Raw genomic sequence first — 23,388 nt, forward strand, 5'->3', positions numbered from 1 at the left:
ATATATTTTTGTTGACAGGAGAAATACATTGTTTACTCCTCTGGAGTCTCATGTTGCTCGTACTGCTGCTTTGTCTTATTGCCAGTCACTGATCTGCTCTGTGTGGGTGGAAATGTCAGAGTTTGTATTCTCTCCATAAGAAAAGCTGTACGTTACTCGTTGCTTTGTTGTATTCACTTGGGTTTGCTTTAATGCTGTCTCCAGAGAAGGTTTGCTTTTAGGATCTTGCTGGCAACTTTAAGCATCCGTTTTCTTCCATAAAGCATTCTGCTCTGTAAACTCGCTGCTGGTAGTTGGTGTCTGTCTGTGAAACCGGTATTTTGCAAAGAGGTATTTGCAAACTGAAATGGAGCATATGACCCGAAACGGTTACAGGGCTAGTTTGGTCTCATGGAGGAAATAAAGGAAAGTTACTGGATGTAATGCCAATGACAGCTTAGAGGGAGACAGTATCTCTCTGCACATCTCCATCTGCCATGCTGCCAGAATTCTCAGATGGTGCCATTGAGACGTTGCTTAAAATGTGCTTCTGTTCTGAAAAGTCGTAAGGTAAAAGCCGCATCTGCTCACTTATCGCAGGTTCTCGCTGCTAGTACTCACAACTAAAAGCCTTCCAGTGACAAAGTGGCTCTAACTGCCAGTGCTCAAGTGCTGGCAGCATTGCTCTGTGCTCTCTGGCTTATACAGACTATCCCCAGCAGGGTTCAGTTCTGTTTAGTTATCGGTAGATTCACAGATTTGTATTTAACAGCAGAAGTAATGCACAAGAAGGTATGGGACTCACCTCATTGCTCCTTAGCTATGTTACTGTGAAGAGTATTCAGCTATAGCCAACAAAGGTTAATGTATTAAACTCTGCAAGTCAGTCTGCAATGTCAGTGTATTTGTGTGAGTCGACATACTGAACAAGCTGGTGCCATGTTTGCAACTTTATTTTTCATGGTATAACTATGCTTACCATGGATTTGCACAAGTGATTCTGGAGCTTTAACATGACTGTGTTTGTGGAAAGTGTTGCTTAAGACATTCTCTTAAGTAAGAGGATCTATCGACTTACTGCTAAGATTGTATTTTGGCTAGCAGAATATGCATTCCTGATGTTGATGTTCATGAAAGTGATTTGGCTTAATTATCACACAAGGTACTTGCAAGCTTTGCTTTTCAACAAAGCACTCTCATAGCACTTTATAATTCCCAGATAAAGGTAGAAGACCACTATGGAATTTCTATGTAGTTACAATGCAGTTGTTTATTTTTTTTTTTTTTTTTTTTTTTTTTTAATAGTATTTCCCAGTTCCTCAATTGAAAATAGCCATTTTGCTGAGCGAGGAGCTAGATTAGTTCAAAAGTGTATGTTCAGGAAAAGATAACAATGGAGTCTGTTAGTCTCTTTGGATAGTCAAATCATATGATATAATCTGTAATATATTGAAAGTTGGGGAAAGAGTTGCTGCAATTGCTTTTTTATTATTATTTATTTTTTTTTATTTTTTCACTTGGAGCATTTGCCATATGGGGAGAGGCAGAGAGAGTCAGGATTGCAGGATTGTTCAGACTGGAGACAGCTCAGATCAGAGCCAGAATCTTCTCACTGTGGGCAGGCCAAGGGGCAATGAGCACAAGCTGAAACAGGGGCAATTTCTTTTTTTTTTTTAAAAAAAAAAAGATTTTTTTTTGATTTTTGGATTTTGTGTTTTTAGATTTCCTTACAACCTCTGCATTTTGAAGGTCCTCAAACTGAGCCAAACTACCAACGTGGCATTCATCTCTGTGCAGAGCATGAGAAGGCAGGTTTTGCAGGGTTTATAACTTGCTATATATTTGCACAGATCCTAGTCCAGATGGGCATTGATGGTTGATTTCTGGTAACACTGCAATACTAAGTTATTACATGTAGTAATTTAATCAATTGTCTTTAGTGAGTGGGTTTATGCTCCTCTTAAGAGGCACATTCTCCCATCTCTTAGGGATGCAGTCTGCTGGCTTTCTTTGTAGGTATCTGTTTCTGGGCAGACTGCAGCAGCCTGGAGTTGTAGTTACAGAGAAAATCTTGTCGAGTTGAGCTGAACATGGCTAACGGATGGATCTGGGGAGGATTCTGCTACTGAGCTTAAGACGTTTTTTCAGAGCAGCATGGATATGAACTCCCCAAACCTTGCACTGTGGTCAAATGTAGCAGATGCTTCTGAGCACATCGAAAAGCTACCTGCTGACAAATTATAACACGCTGAATAAGAGTGACTCCAAGTAAATGCTCACACATGGCAGAACCTTATTGTTAAAAATGGAAACTCCATCGGATGGGATTTTCTATGGAAGTTCAGCCTTATACAGAAATGTGGCAGAACAAATTCCAACCCAAGCATTAAAAGCTGGCAAAGACAGATTCTTTAAAGGACCGTGCCAGGGGATGGTAGCAGTGAATAGTTTCAGCTGTCCCACCTCTCCTACCTTCCCGGGACCCTTCTTACCCTAAAACTGCAGCACCACGAGCGAGCTCCTGCCAGCGCCTCAAGCGCTAGGCCTTGCTCTGCCAAGCCTGGCTTTAAACACATTTTCACCATTTTATTATGGGAACAGCTCCCGCCTTTTAGGGCTATATTTAGGGCTCGAAAAGATGCCAAACCGCCAGCCCGGGAGGCAAACGCTCTGCTTACAAACCCATCAGGCTCCAGCCTCGCCCTGCAAGGGGACTGGGTCAAGAGGGATGGATCGTCAACCCCCACCCCTTCGGCCCAGCGACCCCCCCAAAAACCCTTCCCGACCCCTTTTTGGTGCCCGCAGGGGGCGCCGGGGCGCGCGGCCGTGCGCGGCGGGGACGCCAGGGGGTGCCCGAGGCCGCGCAGCGGGTGCGCGCCCGGCGGGGGGGGGGGGGGGGGCTGAGGGGAAAAGAAGGGGAGGGGGCGAGGACGGGAGGAGGAGGAGGGGAGTGAGGAAGGGAGGAGAAGCGGGGGGCTGAGGGGAGGAGAAGCAGGGGGTGAGGGAAGGGAGGGAGGTGTTTGGGGGGGGGGGGGGGAGCCGCCCCGCCCTCAGTCGCCGTTGCGGAGCCGAGCGCCGCGCAGCGCTGTCCCTTCAGCACCGCCGTCGGCACGCGGCGGCCGCCCTTAATTACAGCGAATCGAATAAATTACCCGAAAATTTCCGCCCGCCCCGCCTCCCCGCCGAGATCCCCCCCCCTCCTCCCCTCCCCCGGCCCCGCAGCAGCGCCCGGGCCGAGCCGCCGCCAGTGACCGCGTGGTTTGCAGTAAGTAAAGGCTGGGGGGAGGCGGGAGGGGTCCCCGCAGCCCACCCCCCTCCACTCAGCACCCCCACATCGCGGGGAGACCCCCGGGGGACCCCTTCAAGGCGGCCGGAAAAAATTTGGGGAGGTGTGGGGGGGGTGAAATGCACCTGGGGCCGGGAGATGCGCCCGGTCCCCGGGGTGGTGGGTGCTGGTGGGTGCTGCTGGTCGTGGTGCTGGTGCCGGTGGGTGATGCTGGTTGGGGTGCTGGTGCCGCTTGTGGTGCTGGTTGGGGTGCTGGTGCTAGTGGGTGATGCTGGTCGTGGTGCTGGTACCGGTGGGTGATGCTGTTGGTGGTGCTGGTGCCGGTTGTGATGCTGTGCTGGGGCTTGCAGCGGATGGGGGGGTTAAGGGGTGTTTGTGGGGTGGCTGTGTAAGGCGAGAAGAAATGCATGTGTGAAGTCAGCCTTGGCGTGGCATGCTGTGCGGCTAGAAACCTGGGTATAAAACCCAGGAAACCAATCCACCAAGGCAAAGTGAGCAAGGCAAGGCAGAAATCCTCTTCCCGCTACCCTTGTGACATCGATCGTCTTGCTGGTTTTAGGTCTGGAAAGCAAGGTCCGAGAATGGTGAAGCTGGGGAGTAATTTGAACGACAAGAACAGCAAACCACCATCCGGCGAAGATGGTTTTCAGACAGTTCCTTTGATCACGCCTTTGGAAGTAAATCACCTGCAGTTCCCGGCTCCGGAAAAGGTAAAACAAAATCCAATGGCACCCCTGCATGCTTGTGCACATGTACGTGCCCCTTGGTTTCCCTGTCCTTATCAATTAGTGGTCATTGATGATATGGGCTGTGGCATAGTGTCTATACAATAAATAAAAAGGGGGTGTCTTTCTTAGTGTATTTATCTGCTTGTACATGGCAACTGAGCACACAACTGTCCCCCAGCTCCTTCCCTCCTCAAAAAATATCTAAATATTCCTTCGTATATACATCAGGAAAAGGCTTAGTGTGTTTCTCTTATAAATGCTGGAGAAATTGAGGAGCAGTTCACAATGCATAATTATTATCAGTAAGATTAGTTGCTTGCATTGAAAGTAATTCAAGAACTCTTCCAAAATAAACAGCTATTTTAATTATCTCAGTTAAGGTTTATTTTCTTCTCTGTGGCTATGCAAAGCTCATTCGGGCATTCACGATGCTGATTTCTCTGAAGAGAGCGACTGAATTCCCCCATGCACTGGCTGGTGATGGAGCAAGCCCAGGTTTTGTTCCCCCAGTTGGCTCCTGCCAGGGGACAGCTTTCTCCCCTGCCCACTCTCAGCACTGAATGCAGCACTAAGATGTCCAGAAATGTGCCTCAGCGATTGGCTGAGGTTTGGTGGTTGGGGTGTTTTAGATGCAGGATGTGGCTGGAAATCTTTTGTCTATAGCATTGCAGTGACGGTGCATATCAAAATAACCCGGTGAGGACATGATGAGATCGTGAAAATCTGTATGCCACAACGGTCCTTACAAAAACAAAGCCTGTCTGCAGTGTAGTTCCCAGATACCACAGAGATGGAGCCAACTCACCCGAAAGTACAAGACAGAATGATTAGATCTCACAGGATAATGGAATAATAGTAAAATTAACACTGATGATTATTGAACATACATCCTGTTTTTACTGTAGTACAAAATGAAGTTTCTCTAAATACATTAGGAGAACATGATGATGGATGTGATAAAACTGTCAAGATAGACAAACTGAGTTTATTTTATGATAGATAGAGCTGAGTCAACTGCCTTGACATCCTGGGAACCAGCCGTGCCAGACAAAGGACCTAGGTTCATTCCCCATGGGCCTCATGGCAATCAGGAGCAACTTCACTGCATTCAGGAGTTACGCTTCCATGAATCGTTGTGAATGAGAGGATAAACTGGTCCGTATCTGTGACTCTGATAAATAAGGTTAAGCAAAATAACTTGGGCAAAGCAATATGATTTATGACAAATGTCTGAGAAGCTCAGAGGAAGGTATGGATGTGTGAAAATAACTTGTATGATCCTAGACAAATGGCTTATTGACACCACACACACACATTGACACATGATGTGAAATGTAACTGGCTCGCGTATCAGGTGAGACATGGAAAACCTAACAAAAATCCTTTCAAGCTAATAAGGTGGTAATGAGTGTTCTCAAGACCACCATGTTCCAATTGCCTGTTGGTGAACAAACATTGGAGTGTATTGGTCTAGTGTGATTCCTTGCTGATTTTCCTGTTTAAACATGCCTGCATCAATAATTCACATGTTGTTAGGTTACATTACCTTCATTAACATACATTACTGTCAATGCATCTACTGACATCCATATTTCTCTTTGCTGGAAGTGTGGGATGTTTCTCCAGGAGTGCTAAGCATGATTCAGAACTCATTACAGTCAATGGTATTGATTTCTGCAGGCTGTGGTTCAACTCCTGTGTGCAGTAAGCCTAGAGTTAATGGCGACAGAAGGTTTGTTACATGGAGAGGTTATTTACGATAAAAGCAAAATAATTCACATTCTGTTTCTTTTGCTCTTTGTAGAACAGATTCTGTTGGGCTGAGTTCATCCTGGGGCAGAGTAAAGACCTGCTAATAAGGAGAGGGGCCTCAGGTGAAGAGCTTGGGTGAAGGTTAAGTGGTGGGGGAAACTTCAGCTTTGTACTTGGTAAAGCAAAGCTGCAACTGAATTCTGCAAGACTGTGAGCCTGAGGAAGAGTAAACATAGATTTCAAGTCATTCAGAGTGGATTTTTGTTTGGACTTGCCTTCATGTCAGGAGGCAGGGTTAAAAAAAATATCTAAAATCAATTTTACTTTTTTTTCTTTGTATTCCCCAAACCTGCCAGCAGTAGATTTCAGCTTGTAAGAGTGGAAACAAAAGCCAGGGCACTTTCTGTGCCTCTTGCACGGGATGTCGCATAAATCCCCAGAGACAAAACCGGTTTGGTATGGGGGTCTGTGTGTATGAGCTCAGAAGGGCTTTGCTCTCTTTTTCCTAAATGCAAATCAATTGCTGCTTGCTTTTAACCACAAGGAGGCAATGCTCCCAGCCTCCACGCTCCCATCAGGGAATCACAACGCCTATGCTACTGCAACAAAGAGCTGGTGCACCCTGGCATTTTCCTGTGATTGAAATCTAGAAGAAGAAAAATGGGGGAGCAGGAGAAAAGAAAACCTGTTCAAATGCTCCCTTTTCTGGGTTTATCTTGACCATTAAAGGGTATCGTCATTTAAGACACTGTGAGCTCTTAACCCATATCTAACCTGGATTGTCCAGGGGCACTCCAATGTGCATCAAAACGAGAGCAAGGCTCTGTGTATTTGCTCTAGCTTCAGTTTGGCTGGTAATTTGGAGTGGTACAGGCTTTGGGTTGTGATTCAAGAGGCGGCTAGGTCTGTACTGGGCAGCCCTACTGCTGTTCTCAGTGTGCAGTGGTGCATGTATCTCGCATGGCAAAGGTTTGCAAACACTGTCCATTTATAGGAACTTTTTTTTTTTTTTTTCCAATTGAGTCTTAGACACCTGCATGCATGTGGAAGAAAACCAGACCTGTTGTTTCTCAGCATACTTGCCTTTGATTCTCCTTGAAAGCCACCCACAAAGCCCGTGGAATCTGCAGACTGAAAATAATTTTTAAGGGCTTAAACTATCCATTTTTTTCTTTGTTTTATTATTATTGTTATAACTGGATCACTAGAGAATACCTCTAAGTGACTCTCAACATTGACCTCTATAGGTGTTTCACCATAGCTGATCTCTTTCAAGGCATTTTTTGTTCAGCTCCACTTTCAGAGAAAGGATACACAGAAAGGCTATCAAAATGAGGCTTTTGCTCATGTGATGTAATTCCTGAAGCCCATCTCTTTTCAGACAGCTCCTTGATTATAGGAAATCATTTGGTGAGGGGGCGAAATTCTTAAATTCATGAATGTATTAGCTGTCCTTTTGGGGATGCTTTACTAATAGGTTTGTTTTTTGAAGTGCTGTGAGCTTTGCAGCTCCCTCTGACATCCACCTTGATACTGTTGGAAGTGAGGATGTCTCCTGCAAAGGCTCATGTTATTCCTCCTGCAGCATCAACATTCTGGTGGATCTGTCAGCGATTGTACGGCTGCAAGGGGAGAAATGTACCCAGGATGGTAATTTCTCCCCTAGGGTGTTAAGCCTGCTGTGTATTTATATTTATTGACTGTCTTCAAGCCTCAAGTTTTTTTCCCTTGGTCCTGTCCCCACCGCTGCCCCCCTTCTCTTGATGGGGAGAAGGCAGAGAGATGCTCTTAAATCATTTTTGTGTGGCTGTTTTGCTGAAATCCACCCATGTAGCAGGAATAATAACAATCACTGGTGACAAGCCCTTGACCTGGCTTTTTATGTTTCTGAATTTAATTTCTTTTGTATTCAAAAAAAAAAAAAAGTATTTTTCTTTCAGGAGCTGGGAAGAAAAGGCTAGCTGTTCACTTGTTTTCCTGGGCGTAGACAAAGTGCTTTAGCTGTAATTGTTATGTGCGTCTGCAATAATAATGCTAAAAAATACACAACTTTTAACAGACCATACTGTTTCACTGAAATTTTAAATGAGACCAACAACTGGGGACCCCTTGGTCTCATAGGCTCGCTTCAGCAAAATCCAGCAGGAAATGCCTCTGTTCTGGCAGTAAAAATCTTAATTTTACATAATACACAAGTGCATGAAAGCTATTGTCAGGGCTGAAAAAAACATCCGGCATGTCTTTTGTGGGGAAAGCTGCAGAGGGCTTATCATGTGGTCCATTGTTCTTTATTTTGAATGCATCTGGAGGCTTAAGAAATAATTTCTCTGGTGACAAATTCCTGCCATCAACCCAAGAAAGAAAAAAAATAGATGTAAATGCTCCCTTCAAATACTTTTCCCACCCCATCCTCCGTATAGTCTGTGGCCGCACCCTGCTCTGAGTGCCCCAGACCATGCTTTTTAATACAGTGTAATCGAGAAATCCTGGAAATCAGGAGTGTCCCTTGAGCTCACAGCCTGTCCCTCTTGGTTTAGTAGAAAATAATGTTTTGTCCTGGCCAGCTGAGTAGGCATAATTAATAGTACGCTGGATGAGTGCTCTGGTACCTAGGGGACTACTTGCAGCTCTGTCCTGAAACATCGCTGTCAGCCTGCCCTCTGCCCTAGCAGTGTGCTGCAGCTCCGGGCAGCCTCAATGCATGCAGCCAGGGCAGATTGGAGCAGGTTTTGGGGTGCAGTAGGGTACAAAGGGAAAAGCAGCCAGGGCAGATTGGAGCAGGTTTTGGGGTGCAGTAGGGTACAAAGGGAAAAGAAAGCACGAATAAAATAAATTTTCTTTCTTTTACTGCAACTATGAAGGAATGGGCAAGCTGTCCTGCCCCATCCTTTCCTTTATCCACCCGGGAAATGCTGCCTAATCCCCACAAATACCAAGTCTGAGCCTTCCTCTCCGGTGACATTTGTCCTCTAAATGCATGTTTGGATGTAAACACCACCTCTGCTCATTAAGCCACAATAAATATTTGCAGCAACGCTCACCCTGACAGCGCAGTGTTTTTGGGGTAACCTTTCTGATTTTGTTTGCGTGTCTCAGACAGCCCTGCTGGAGGTTCTTGGCAGTTGGTGCTCCTCTTCTTCAGATGCTCTTCTGATGGCCTTGCCCTCGCCCTAACATACTGAACAACGCTGGTTACCTGTGTCCACTCCTGGCAGGGCTGTGCTGCAACCCGAGTGTGTGCTCGCAGCCTGCGCAGACACCCGGGGTAGCATTCAGCTACCTCACTTGCATACAGATAGCACGCTGCTGCTGCTGCAGCTCCTGAGTATGGAACGGCTCAGGATTTGTGTAGCCTGTGCAGAAATTTCTCTCCTTGCAGCGCTACCAGAGCCTGAATTAGGTGGTTTAAAGCTAGCTCATGCCTGTTTATGTGAGCTCCATTGCCTCTCTTAAGCCCAGTTATGTCTGCTCTGTGTTTCTTAGAGCTACATTCTGCAGAAACAGCTGAAATGGACACAGGAGAAACGTGTTTGGGTATGGCTGTTTGGCTAAGCCTGTTGAAATCCATTCTTTATTTCAACATGAAATGCCATTACTGCAGGTGGAAGTTATTTCAGCAAGACTGTGGACTTAACCCCACATCCCAGTTGCTTACTGGTCTGTGAAGTAAGTCTGGGAAGGATTCTTGATTAGTGTAAATCTGTCATTTGGATGAAATCAATGGAGCTCTGCTAATTTACCCTGGCCAATTTACCATCACTATTGCTGTGTGATTGATTCTTTTGTCTGCTTTGCTGTACCCTTCCCTGGCTGAACCTACTAAAATCAGTTTTTACACCCTTTCACAGCCTCCCATGGGCTCCTGCTGGTTATGGGCACCTGGAGATTTGTAGTGAGACTTAACTGAATAATTTTCAAGCTGTCTTTGTGTTTGTGAGCTACGCTTTTCCCTTCTCAGCTGCTTTCAGCTCCCAGTGCAGCTTCTGCGTTCTGTGCTGCCTTTCATCGGTGGTGCCAGGGCTGATTATATTTGCTGTCTTTGTCCTTTTGTGATTTTCCTTATGCCTGGAATATCCTCCTGGCACTGATTCAAGAGACCACTTTTTTCTACCACCCTCTGTGAAGCTCATTTCTAGTACAACACCCATTAGATGAGCTGATACAGGAAAAATACAAAAAGCAGATTGTTTCCACTGGCTGGGGCTTTCTTCATTGACTATGGAGACTATGGATTTGATCCCAGGACATCCTTTTTCCTTTTTTTTTTTTTTTTCTTTCTTTTTTTCTCCTCTTGTTCATTGATATTTCAGACATTTCATGAATTCAAATAATGAGTAGGGTGTCCTGGGGACTACCAGTACATACATCCTAAATGCCAATTTTCTTATTAATCTCTGGGAAGTCTGCCTGCTGAGATATGTTCATCCTGTAGATTGGGAAGCACTGCCACCTCTTCCATGGGATGTGATGTAGTTTTAATTATAGGTCTTCAAAAACTTATCCAAATTTGTCTTAAAATCTTGGAATCTGCCACAGGTAGCCTGATTACTGATCTGTCCAGTCTGATGTGTCCTGTTTCTAGCAGGAGCCAGTGCAAGACTCAGAAGGAGGTACAGGCAGTAGACAAGGAGTTGCTCTGGTCCATGAATGTTTCATCCAAAGCCTGTAAAGAAAGAGATTGTTATAAGCTCTGAAACCTGATTTTTCCATCTCTTTTCCTACACTCTCTTACTGCTAAATATTTTAACTTCAGCTGGTCTTGGCAATGTGCACAGCTCATTTGCCCTTAGAGGCTGGCTGCATGTGAGGATTAGAGCTCGGAGGTCACTGGAGACTTTTGTGTGGGAGCAGGTGGTGAATTTTAGCCATTCCTTGGCATGAATCACATAAGCATAGAAACTGCCTCAGTCACAGCAGATTTAGTGCCAAGGCTGGGGGTCACCATTTTGCTATCATCAGTAACCTGGACAGCATGCTGCAGCTGGGACTTGGTCGAAGGTCTTTTTCAGATACTGATGCTCAGTTGGGTAATGATGGCAAAAGAAACCACGATGTCAATGCCAGTGTGAAGCTTTATTTTCTCTTCTCTCTTTGCAAGGAATGAAGAAAGGCATGTCTTTGGAAGCTGAGAGTCTCATTTTCACTTAAAAGTGAGCATGACTAATCCAAACGGAAAGTGATGGGTGTGTTACAACCATTTTGTGGGACTACAAAGGCCAGCTTTGAACCTGGAAGAAACCTTTCTCCTTGGTAGGAGAAGCGCATTTTGTTTATCTCTTCTGTCAATCTGAAAGCCACTCTGAGTGAGAGACTCTTCATTATTAATAATCCCGGGAAGTAGTATTTTAAATTTTTATGGTCTGCACTTTGCAGCACCTGAACCACAATATATTACATGCACTGTGGCAGTGAAGTGGGAATTACAGCAGGGCTGCATGTCCTTTTCCAGATGAATAATTTAAAGTTTTCACAATGCCAGTTATGTTAAATATTATTACTCATTTCTTCAGGGAAAACCATTGAGCTCAAACGCAAATATAAAGTGGCAATAAATGATGTTACATTTAGCCAGCCTGAGACAAGACTCAGAATTCATATCAGTTCATTTTCTGAAACACTTACTTCATCCCATTGCAGGAAAATCCTTTTTAAGTTTCCATGCTTAATGTGATATTTTTCCATTTGTCACATTTCACGTCTGCACTGCTCCTTCTCCCTGAAAGCAAATGCTTTCAATGTGGTCCATTTGGTGAAAAGTTGCCTTTCTTTCTTTCAGCATCCAAAAATCTCTAGATTTCCCAGCACTCTCCTACTGTTTACTTTCTCAAGGTTGTCAGTGATGGATTTCCTGCTGGTATATGCAGCCTCTGAGCTGTTGTTTCTCACCTCAGCATACCTATAATTTTCCAAAGTATCACTACAGAGAAGGTGTCTGGTCCTGCATTCATTATTTGAAAAGGAAAGGTTTCCTGTTAGCTCCAGTGGTCACTAGTGTTAAGCCTAGAATAGTAAGTACATTTAAGTTTAGTACTCAATAAATGTATTAGCAAACAGCATCATTAGAAAAATCTTGCTTGTATGGACCAGCATGATAGATATGTCTTGTCCCGTGTTTGGGATTTTATAACTTTTACAGGCTTCTGTGTAGACCACTACTGAGGTCTTGTAGAAGGGCATTTGAGGGATTGGAATGAAGAAGATGCAAGAAAGTAGATAGACAGTAAAAACCTTTAAAGAGTTGGAGTGTGTAATCGCATCTGCTAACCTAGAGTGATTGAGGACAACAATTCTGCAGAGAGCTGCCATTTTCCATCGAGCATCTGACTTTCAACCCAACCCAGCCATATCACTTGCCAGCCCCTAATCCCAAGAATGTTTTATTTATATGGAGCTATTACTGCCGCTCAGTTAATGAAAACCTGAGCAAAGAGGATGCACTGTAAGTAGCAGCCACAAGTTGCTGGTGTGACTCAGCACATTACTCTGCTTTTATTTATTTATTTATTTTTCCTTGCTCTTCCTTCTCTAACATGGGGATACTGGGCCCATGCTGCTCTGAGTGGTCTCGCCGAAGAATACCAGAGGAGCCCTAAGACTTTTTATTATAACTGGCTGTGGGAAGGTGACTGAAGCAGGCTTAAGCTCTGATCTGGCCAAAACACTTAAATGCACACTTAACTTTGAATATCCAACTAATTCTGCTGATGTTAATAAGATGACTTGCAAGCTCAAAAGCTTCACTGAATTGGAATTTGGTAAGTTCAACTGCTATATAAACTTAGTTTGGGAGGAAGCTGCAAGGACTAGGAGCGTGGATTCTCCTAATTAGAAGTGTCTTTTTGCTGCTCCATGAAAGCCCTTTACTCTCATCTTGTGTTCTTGTAATCTGCAAACTTCATCTGAGAAGCAACTTTCAAAGAACAGTTTTATCTCAGGTGTAAAATGAAAAAAGTCCCACATAATTTATTTGTGTCCTCTTTATTTTCCCTCTCAAAAACTATACAGTGTCTCTGCAGTTAAAGGTGGAGTGTCTCTGGGAAACAGTGTGAAAAATTTAAGAACAGGTTATAGCAGCAACCTAATTTGCAGGGAGATCCCCTGAGATGGTATTCATCTAAACTCCATCCACAGTACAGTCTTCAAAGGTCTGCAGCTGGGCTGTACTGAGCTGGCAGGGAGTCTGCTCTCTGGTGGACAATCACAAGCCACTAAGTGAAGCTTAGGCATAAGCTGGTGCTGGATCAGGGCCTAGATAAAGGAACGGAAAGGCTGACAGGTGTCCAAAAAAGTTCAAAGGGTATTCATCCAGCAATCACAAAGTCTCAGTTAATCCAAAAAGCTGATTGATGGGACTGTTCTTGCTTTTTAATATTCATTTGCAGGTGTGCAGGTTATTTCGTGACATGAATAAAAATAATAATAATTCACTGCCCCAGTAAGCTCACAGAGTTGGGGATAGTGACCCAAAACAGCCAGACCCTCCTCACTGTGAGGAGTATGAGTTAAGGCAAGGCTTAGGGAGTGTGCAGGAGAAGGTGAGATCTCAAGGAGGCAAGGGCAGGGAATAGGTAGAGCGATGTTGCTGTGTTAGGGATGGCAAGGAGGCTAATTGTCTATTTTGAGATTATTCAAGAGACTTCTTGGCCATTTAAACACTGATTTGATTGTTTGCATTTATGGTCTGTACACATGAGGCCAGAGCACAGCCATGCTGTGCTGCTGGCTCTGGTATTTACCCCCTTACTGCAGTCCATTTCCACCATAACAGCATTGCAGAGGAGAGAATGAGGAGATGGCCATTTCTCCCACTTCAGTTTGCTTTGAATTGCAACCTACACAGGACCCCAATTTCATACTCCTTTTCACCGGTTTCAATCAAGAACAACTGTACTGGAGTCAGCAAAGCTGCAAAAGGTACAAGAAGAGGGAATCGGGATCATTGTGATTGCTGTGGTTTGTAATAAATGCCAGTACCTTTCTGAAGGAACCTGCCATGGAGCGAGATGAATGTACCCTGTTTGCACAGGAACAGTAGGATCCTGGTCTCTGAAGGAACTGCTCTTGGGCAGCTGGTGATAAATGAGCTCTGATCAGTGTGCTGGCTGTGGAGGCAGTGGGGTTTTTGTTACATCACATCCAACAGCAATTTGGTTAGAATTTCTGGTAGAGTGAACTACCCCTGTTTTTTCCTTGGTAACAAAATGGAAAGAAAAGGTAAAAAAAAAAAAAAAAAAAAAAAAGCAGCAAAGGCAGGGAACAGGGGCAAGGCAAATCTCCTTGCCCACCCTAACAACCCCAATCAGAAAGCTGGAAAGCGAAAACAGAAATAACCAAAACAGCAACAATGATGCTAAAAATATAGCAAAGATTTCTTTATGAGATTCGTTATTCTTTGTGTGTGTGTCTGTGTGTGGGTATCATCTGACAGTGTTCGCTCCTCTTTCCGGATGCTGCCGAGGTAGCCCAGGCTGGGGTGTTCTCACTAGTGCAGGAGGCACAAACAGTTTGATGAACACAACTCAATTTCCAGAAGCTTTTGCGTGGGCTTCCTGATGGCAGCTTGTTGGATGGAGGGGGTGAATGTTGCTGCAAAAGTGGGATCTGTACTCAGGCTTATTTATTTAGGCTGTAGGCGACTGAACAAGAGGTAGGTCTTTTCTTCTAAATGTGCACCCAGTGCCCTCAGCAAAATTGCATTTTTATCCTTACTGCCACAATATTGAGTGATACCCTCACACTACAGGTTTTCAGTTTTCTGTTTGTCCTTTGTCATTTTATTTCCGTGCTCTGCTTTAAAGAGGAGACCTTACTGACTGCCCTGTCTTTCTTCTGCTGAGTAATTCCAGCAGGTGTCTGACAAAGATACTTTTAGAGAGCAGCTATTTAGCTTTTGCAATGCCAAAAGGCATTTAGCAAAGGTATGTCTTAGCTCCTCTACTAAAGCCTGCAAATTTTTCTGCAAAACACTGACCGGCAGGATGGCTGTGGCTCTACACACAGACATTTCACTGCTGGCACAGTCAGCGAATTGGGTTTCAAGTAGCTTCTCATCTGGCTGGGGACTGATCTTATTTATTCACAGATATGATAGACGTTGCTACTGGACTTGAAGGCGATGCCTTGTGCACAGTTGGGTGGGTTTATTTTCAGTCTCATGGATGTATGGAGACACATTTCAAATGTCCTACTTGTAGGATATTGAATGAATGAAATGACAGTTAAAAAATACCAGTAAGAAAGCCGTGCTTAATGACAAAGAGTGGAAGAAAATGTCAACTATATATAGAAACAAGTAAGACTTAGATTTTTTTTTCTTTTGTTTTCTGGTTTCATGGTCCTTCCTAATGTTAGACCTAATGTTAGAGCTCACGGGAAAACCCTCATATGTATATTTAAAGATTTAATTGGTGTCAACTTTGTGTATCAAGCAGGAGGTATGGATTTGTGACAATTGGATATTGTGGCTGGTAACTTTGAAACCAAAATGAGTGCAGTTTCTGAACTGTGGTTGGCAGGTGTTGATGGCTTACACTATAATTTACTGTACTGGGTTTACAAGAGGCCAGCGAGGAGACTGGAAAGCTAGGGCCCAGCTGTGTGTAGTCCTGGCACACCTGGTTTCTTTTGAGCAAGACAGCGAGGTTGTTATTTGTTCACGTCAGCACTAACTTGGATGAGCTTGTCCTGCTTGGAGAGGGAACTTTGTTTCATTTGGTCCAAAGTGTGCTGCATTTTAGAGCATGGTAGAAGTCAGTTCATTAGTAGGGTATTAGTAGTGTTAGGTTTCATCCCAAACCTGCTGAAGAAAGCTTGTCCATGTGTCACATACCAACATCTGTGTTGTGTCATCAGAAATCCCAGGTTCCAAAATGCTAACATGAATACGTTTAAGTGTTTTTTTATCTTGTTCTTCCGAAGTCTTAATGTTGCAAATACTACTGTAATAAATGTTATTGAGAGGGATTCACTGAAGGATGTAAATATTCATCAGTCTTTAATGATTTGCATTTGAATCCAGAAAATTGGCTTATGACTCCATGCTGATTTTCTCTCACTCTGATTTTCACATGGCATTAAGTGCAGGAGAATTAAATACTCAGGGTTTTCTCTGCTCCAAGCCAGACTTTACTGTCTTCATTTGGATATAAATTCTTCATTAGCCAATAACTCAATCTTGTACATCACTTTATAATCTTCCTACAAACATTCAAAACTTTGTTTCTAACAAAGATCTTTAGGATCAGTCTTGCCACACCCATATGAACTCCTGGAGTATTTTATTTTCACCTTGGCAAAGCTGACAAATGCATAGTCTTGCAGTTCAGAATGGGAGGCCAAAAAGTGGAAGTATTGGCCCTGGGATGGAGATTTTCAATGTGCTTTCTGTTCTTTTGTGCTTAACCTCTCTGAACCTTGAAAGTCACACCAAACGGTTGTATGTCTTGTGGACGTCAGCTGATTTGGGAATCACAGCCACAACCCCAACTCTCCAGGGATGAGCTCCAGCTCATTGCCAGTGCTGAGGACAAGGCCGTTTTGCCTTCTCTGCCATTTCACAGCTAGATTTAGACAGGGCAGCTATACTAGCATGCTGTCACACTGTTTACCTGCATAGGCTCATGGGTGGGTAGTCCTTTAGGATTCTCATGTATAATGGGATGGACACGCTCACACCTCAGAAGGGATATTAGTTTCAGAACACATTCCTTTTGCTAGTCCCATCTGGGAGTTGGTATTAAGTGTTATATTTTCCATGCTTATGGTGGGTGGGTTTTACCCAAAATAGTTTACATATATACTCAATGTAGATTGAAAATGTATTTTTAGTAATTTGTCCAAACCCTTTAAAAGCCACTCACAGGCTTTTCCATTGGTGTAAGCTGCCTCACTTTTATAAGATTAGTAGGAGCTGGATTAGTAGCAAATGGCACCGAGATCTCCTGAGAAAAACCCAAGGTAATAGTATGAGATTAATATTAATAAACTGGAGCCTGAATAAATGAGAGGCCAAATGGCCTAAATTTAAATTGGCTTCAGTGGCACTTTTTAGGATGGGGCTTTTAATAAGTGAGGATCTTCTGATGGATGGGCTGTTTGTTATTCTACATGTTTTGCCCATTGAATGTGATACAAAAAATTGCATGTCTAGCCTTAAACAAAGGTGTGTGTTAAACATTTTGCTGTGAGCTACTTTAAGACTCAATGTGATAAACTCATTATCCTAGGTCTGTATTATCTGCTTGCCTGTTTATCTGTCTCTTTTAGTTCCTGAGGGTATGATGAGTTTGTCTTAATTTATGGTTATAAGATACCTCTGTAGGTTCAGGGGAAAGTTAGAATAGAAAAGCAGGGGCTTAGATAACAAAAAAAAGTGCTTGTTGTGTGCAGGAACCTTAGAAGTGTTGATGTTTTCCAGGTAATTGTGAAAACAAGAACAGAGTATCAGCCTGACCAGAAGAACAAAGGAAAACTCAGAGTGCCCAAAATTGCTGAATTCACAGTCAGTTTCACTGATGGTGTAACAGAAAGACTAAAGGTAAGAAATGGTTATTTTGGTGCCTTCTGATGCAAATGCCATTCATTTTAAAGTAACTGAATCAAAGTGATGGTAAAGACACACCAAATTTAACGCTCCAGTCATCACTAAGGTCAAAGAGATATTTATCTGCATGAGTATGAAGCTCTTTTATGTTACTTGGTTTTTGTTTTGAACAGATACGAAAATACATTCATAACAAGATATACAGCAGGAAATGATTTTCTTCTCCCAGGAAAAGTTATGAAAATGTTTTCCAGCCCAAAATGGAAGTGAAAAAAAGTTTGAATCTCTTTTTTTCCTCTCAAATATTTGTGTTTAAAAAGAAAAAAAAAAAAAAGCAGTGAAAATTGATGGAAACAGTTAGTCATCTTTCACATCTTTCAAAAATTCTTTTTTTTTTTTTGTGTAGTCAAGCAAACTTTTTAATATTTAAAATATTTTATTGTTATATAATTATTTTATTATAGATGAAAAGTCATTTCAAACTGGATAAAAGAAGATATATTAGAACGTGTCCAAGCATATCCTGTTCTGTAAGCAGTTTTGGTTCATAGGAATTGAAATTTTCTGATGAAAAGTGGTTCCTTGAGAAATTTTCAACAGGCTCTACTGAAACATGGAAAGAAACTCATGAATTATTGAGTGCTCTCAGTTCCTGTTGACTGCAGCAAATTAGAATGGCTCAGTTCCTCCTAAAATTAGACTCCAAACATGTAGCAGCTAGTATTTTCTCCTTTTTCATTGAAAAGATGATACTTTTACTAAACCACAGAGCATGTAAGTTGAAAAAATGCAAGATCTGATTTCACGTTTCCAAAGTCAGAGGGAATATCAATGATGTAAGTAGAAAAACTAGAGACTAGGCAGCGCCTAATTAATAGCCCTGTGACTTGAAAAGCTGGGATTAGGTTTATAAATTTTTACGGAAGGGTATCATCCTCAAGAATAACCAGGAATTGACCCAAGTAACTGAATAATTGACTCAAGTAACTTCAGTTTGGCCCAGTTGTTCTTAATCTTGCAAGACGTGGAAAAGTTTATTATAATTAGTTTCTGACAACTTAGAAGAAAACTAGTACTTTGTAATGTGATCCAGGAAAAAATGTTATCGTTCTTTCTTTCTTGGAAGATGAGTCTTTAAGACCCAAATCTTCAGGACCCAAACTTCAGGATGAGTCTTGTTCAACTTATTGAAAGGAGAAATTTTCAGCTACTCTTTTCTGAAATACTACAAAATGGTACTGTTTCCTTTTTTTCCAGAAACTCATTAATGTATTTCACAAAGACAATTCTGTTGCTTTCAACCAGGATATTTAAAGCCATGATTTATTCTTAAGATGTCTGTAAATAAAAGTTTGTAGCTTTTTTTTCTTTTTTCTTTTTTCTTTTTTTTTTTAATGCGGATCATGTATGTTGATCTAAATTACTTAGCAGGAGCTTACATGATGCTGATTTTGTTTTAAATTCTTCCCTGATCTTATTGCATGCATAGTACCTATTTACCATCAATAGTGATGTTTCACTGGTACCACTAGTAAAGTAAACAGCTAATTAGCCAAATTTAAATCCCTGGCTTGGAAACCACAACAGACATTTTCTAGTACGAACAACGTACAAATCAGAGCCAGACACAATGTGCCTGAGAAACAACAGTAAAATGTAGAGTCTCCAGGAAGTGATGCGTTGGGTTGTGACCCACAGTAAATGACATTATTACATTATTGTTGATATTGCAAATGACAGTGCATCACTGGGTATTTAAAAGTTCTAGCCCTGTAATCTCATCCTTACACACTGTGTACTCTGGAGGCACAGAAGTTAGAGATGTAGCTCATCAACTGCAAAGGATAAATTTCCTTTAATCATCTCCTTCTATGTTTCTTATTTTTCCCTTTCTTCAATCCCCCTCCCCCCCCCCCCCAACTTGCTCTTGCATTCAAACTCCTCTTTTTGATATATTTTTCCTTCTTCCCCTCTTATTTTCTGTACTGTTCTGCCATTGTTTTTGTCCATGTGAGGACTGACACAGCAGCAGTCACAGGGGAGCGGGGGGGCTCCAGCAGCATGCACTGCACTGGCACAGATTTGGAGGTTTAAGCACTGCCATCCCCTTTGCTGCATGGTGGGGATGGCTGTGGGAGCTGTGCCTCTTCTAATACAGCCTGGCAGCATGACAGTTTTGTTTTTAAGCTATTTCCTTTCCCTAAAGTCCATATGATTTTCATTCTGTGCTCTTCAATGTCAACTTATTAATCACTCAGCCTCTAGCCTAATGCTGGATAAGATGATAAGCCTCTCCCTGCCTGCTTTTCATAAGGCTTCCATGTATCGTATTAAGTTTGTAGTATTATTTCCTGACAAAAATGAGCTGAGATAATAGGTAATATTTCATTACCTTTTGTACTTTTTTTTATTGCACCACGTTTTTATACCCGTGCATATTTTTAGTGAAATTATTAAAAATACTGCCCTCTGGTTATAAGCAGAGCTGTTATCTGGTACTGATGAAATCATTATACATTTGTTTTTTGTAAGAGGAAATCACAGTAAATACTTAACTTTTATTATCTCAGTTTTGATACAATTTTACAAGCTTGAGAAATAATATAAATGAGATCATCGTGTTTTCTGTTGCTGGCTTGTTGCTTTGTATAGCTTTCCAGTATATGGTGTGTTGGAAATATCATCCACACTTTCTTGCTAATGCTCTGATTAAAGTGTTCATTTATACTCGAGCCAGGCTTTTAGCTTAGTGCACTCCAAATATGTGAGTTCTGTACCCAGTAACGTGTATGGGCATGAATGTTCTTCTGCAGAATGTACAGCTAGTGTTAGTCCACAGTAATGCTTAAATTCAAAGGTTCTGATACGGAACCATTTTGATACTACAGTTCTACTAACCTGTGTATGAAGAGTGAGTGTCTCAGCAGCTGGTATCTGTATGCTGGGGAAACAAATACGACAGAGAGAAGAAATAGCCAAGAAATCGTCTTCTATCTGCAATTACACTACTTTGGCATCTTGGAGAATACAAAGTGAGATGTCTTGTAGTTTATTTTTTCACCCAAAGGGTAAAATTGTCATCAGTTCAAACAAAAGTATGGTAAAGCAAATCTCTGTCATTAAAAAGTGTGTGTAGCAAAACGCTGCTGGGACTCCATATTTACGACTGTGCTGCCCACCCACCAGTATCTCTTTGGAGCAATTCTTAACATCTTTCCCGTTTCAATCTATGAAGTACGTTTTTTGTTTTTTTTCCACTCTTCTGGTCACTTGATACGAGAACATACCCAAGGAAGAAGGAAAAACTTTTCCCAAGTTCTTTTTCTGTGAGCTGTAGCTGCTTTCAAAGAAGAGCTAGATCTCTTTGGAAAGCTGGGGACCTTACGAACATGGCAGTCAAATCCACAGATGCCCTTTATTCTGCCTTTTGGATATCTTTTATTGAAGAGGCTAATAAATTATTAGACAACTTTCTAGCATGAGCAAGCCAAAGCCAGAATCTAAGCTTATGCATGCATATTTTTCATCCATCCAGAACAGTACAAATCTGAGCTCTTTAATTATTGTAAAGAAGAGACTGTCCCTAGGCAACGGTTCTTATTTCACACTACCTCTTCCAAGAATTTTAGATAGCTTCTGCAACTTGTCACATCTCCTAATAGATGAGCGTATGATTCTCTATAGCTCAGCACACAGTGTCCTGGAAGTTTGACCAATTAGGCTTATTCTTCAGCTGGATGAGTCACCCCATACATACTTTATAACAAATGTTTAAATAGTTGTGTGTAAATGGGTTACAAGAAAATGATGTTAAAATAGCGTTGTGGTTGAGCCATCCATATATAAAAGACATTTCTTTTATCGTTTGACTCCTCCACAGAGAAGCAATGACAACAGCTTTTCTAAGCTGACTGGCAGTGATTTGTAGATGTTGCCTCCTCCAGACTGTTTATACTTTTGGAGCATGTCCCACTAGGAAGTTTTTGAACTGCAAAGATCTTATTTTGCAGTAATGATGTATACCAAGGTTTCTCAGTCTGAAGGGGAATAGTTTCTGGTGTTTGCTTTCCATTTTGCATGTTTTCAAGGTAGTGCATCTTGCCATGCTTTACTGTCCAGTAGTGACACCAAGGTGGACTAGAAAGGATCTGAAAATATGATGACTCTCTTGTGTTCCTTTGTGGAACAGTGCATCTAGAGCTATGCAGTTGAGGTAGGTTTTACTGCTTCTTTTTGCCAATGATACCCTACGTTACAGTTTTGAGAACAATCTCTCATGCAAGTAACATTATTTCAGTGAGTTTCAGCCGTTATTTCTTTTTATTGGTGTTGAAATGAGATTAAATGCACCTTTGGTTTTGAAGCAGATCATCCATTGAATCAGAAGTCTTGTTACTTCTGGAGGACAAGGTTTCCAGTCACTCCCTTTATCTTCCAACCAGTCAGGATAACACAGAAACCAGTCAGAAGCACTGAGGTGAGGAGTGGGTTTCTACCCGTTTCCTTGACTGTCACTTAGGCGGTGCTTGGCTTCAAGACATCAACATCCTGCTTTAGAAGATGTTGATGAAAAGGTTTCTCTTTTCTAGAGAAACAAGCTGGAGAATGGTTGCTGGTGGATTTTTGCACTTGACCTAGTCAGACCTTTGGAGGCTCAGTAGGCCTGTGCTAAACCTGGGTTTGCCCAGATGTATCTGTCTCCTAGTAGCACCAAGGTCTGGGCTCGAGGGGCCTTTCAGCACGGGGTTATTAGAGCTTACAACACAGAGAATTGGGCTGACACATGCAACTGCTTGCCAGCTGCTTGTTTGTGCAAATGGCACTTGTGAAGCTCATGTGTAACCAGTTTGACCTCTGTTATTGCTAAATGCCACTGAGTTATCCAGTACAGCCCTTTCAGGGAGACAGTGCTTTAATGACCATTAGCTGGGTGATAGTTACCTGCCATAGTTCTATGACTTATCAAGTCTTCAACAGGTCTTTCCTTTTTATGGATTTTTTTTTTTTTTTTAAAAGAAAACAAGTTATCAGCCCCTCTGAGCTGGAATAATTAAACCATGTACTTTCTTCAGCAGATCAAGTTGGTAGTGGGTGTATGGGGGAGAAACTGAGATATTTAAGAAGACATTTTCTTGTGAGCAATTTATCTACCTGGAAAAAATCAGCTGCAAATATTGATGCCTGCTTCACCGAAGAAGACTGGAAACTTCACTCTTTTTGCTGCAAGTTGGCAAGATTCATTTTCAGAGTCACTGACTGTGTAATCTGTTCCTGTTGAGTATGCAATGACAATATATTTCTTATCTCTAGATCAACCCTCTCCCCTCCCTCCACCCTGAAACTGCTCTAACACATACAGATCCAATATCCAGTGGATGTAATGATTCAACAGACTTTTCATCAGGTTCTTAAAATATAGTGGAACCCATTCAAATGTTTCTGTTATTGAAATACTCATACTGAAGCAATTATTTTCCTCTGACCTAATGTGAAAGATGTAGAACAAAATCTGTTTGTCTCCAGCCACACCCTACAAAACTGTGATGCAAGAACTGTTCTTTATCAAAAACAAGCCAGTATCTGAAACACTTGGCTCCTAATTAAGAAAGATTTTTCTGGCCTAGGGCCAGGGCTTGATTTCCTGTTGGTAACAGCTTTGCTGGAATGGAAGATGCTTTCTGTGCTTGCACCACTAGATTGTGACCCACTGAATCCCCAGGGTATTCAGCTGCATCTTGTAGCTGGAGGATCCTCATGTGGCAAGCACTGAAATTCAGAGGGAAAGAAAGGTCCTGGGCTTGTATGCCTGTGGAGGAAGGTGGTGAGTTTTACTCCTGAGCAGGAGCAGGTCTCGATCACTTTATTTTTGTAGGTAGGATCTGCTGAGCCCTGACCACTAGCTGTCTTTTACAATGCGGTGCAGAGAATTGCTGTGCGGCCTCTGCAGATGTTCTGCCAAATGACTTCACCTTGAGCATCGCTTTGAGAAATGCATCATTTCCCTGAATGCATATATTTATCTACCTGCCCATCCTGCCCTTAGTTTTAAAGGGCATATCATCATTGCAGATGGATAGATGATAATTCTTCCTTGCTCTGCT

General features: G+C 42.4%; 1 protein-coding gene across 1 annotated transcript in view; it reads left to right on the forward strand.

The window, feature by feature from the left end:
- The first annotated feature begins 3,024 nt into the window (after nucleotides 1-3,024).
- NSG2 (neuronal vesicle trafficking associated 2) overlaps nucleotides 3,025-23,388 on the forward strand; it is a 37,767-nt gene continuing 17,403 nt past the window's right edge. The window contains exons 1-3 of the mRNA XM_032196791.1: nucleotides 3,025-3,244; nucleotides 3,825-3,975; nucleotides 17,162-17,281. Of these exons, the coding sequence (XP_032052682.1) occupies nucleotides 3,847-3,975; nucleotides 17,162-17,281 (249 nt within the window). The 5' untranslated portion in view covers nucleotides 3,025-3,244; nucleotides 3,825-3,846. The remainder of the gene's footprint in view (nucleotides 3,245-3,824; nucleotides 3,976-17,161; nucleotides 17,282-23,388) is intronic.

The sequence above is a fragment of the Aythya fuligula genome, chromosome 14 (assembly GCF_009819795.1).
Source record: "Aythya fuligula isolate bAytFul2 chromosome 14, bAytFul2.pri, whole genome shotgun sequence".
Lineage (NCBI taxonomy): Eukaryota > Metazoa > Chordata > Aves > Anseriformes > Anatidae > Aythya > Aythya fuligula.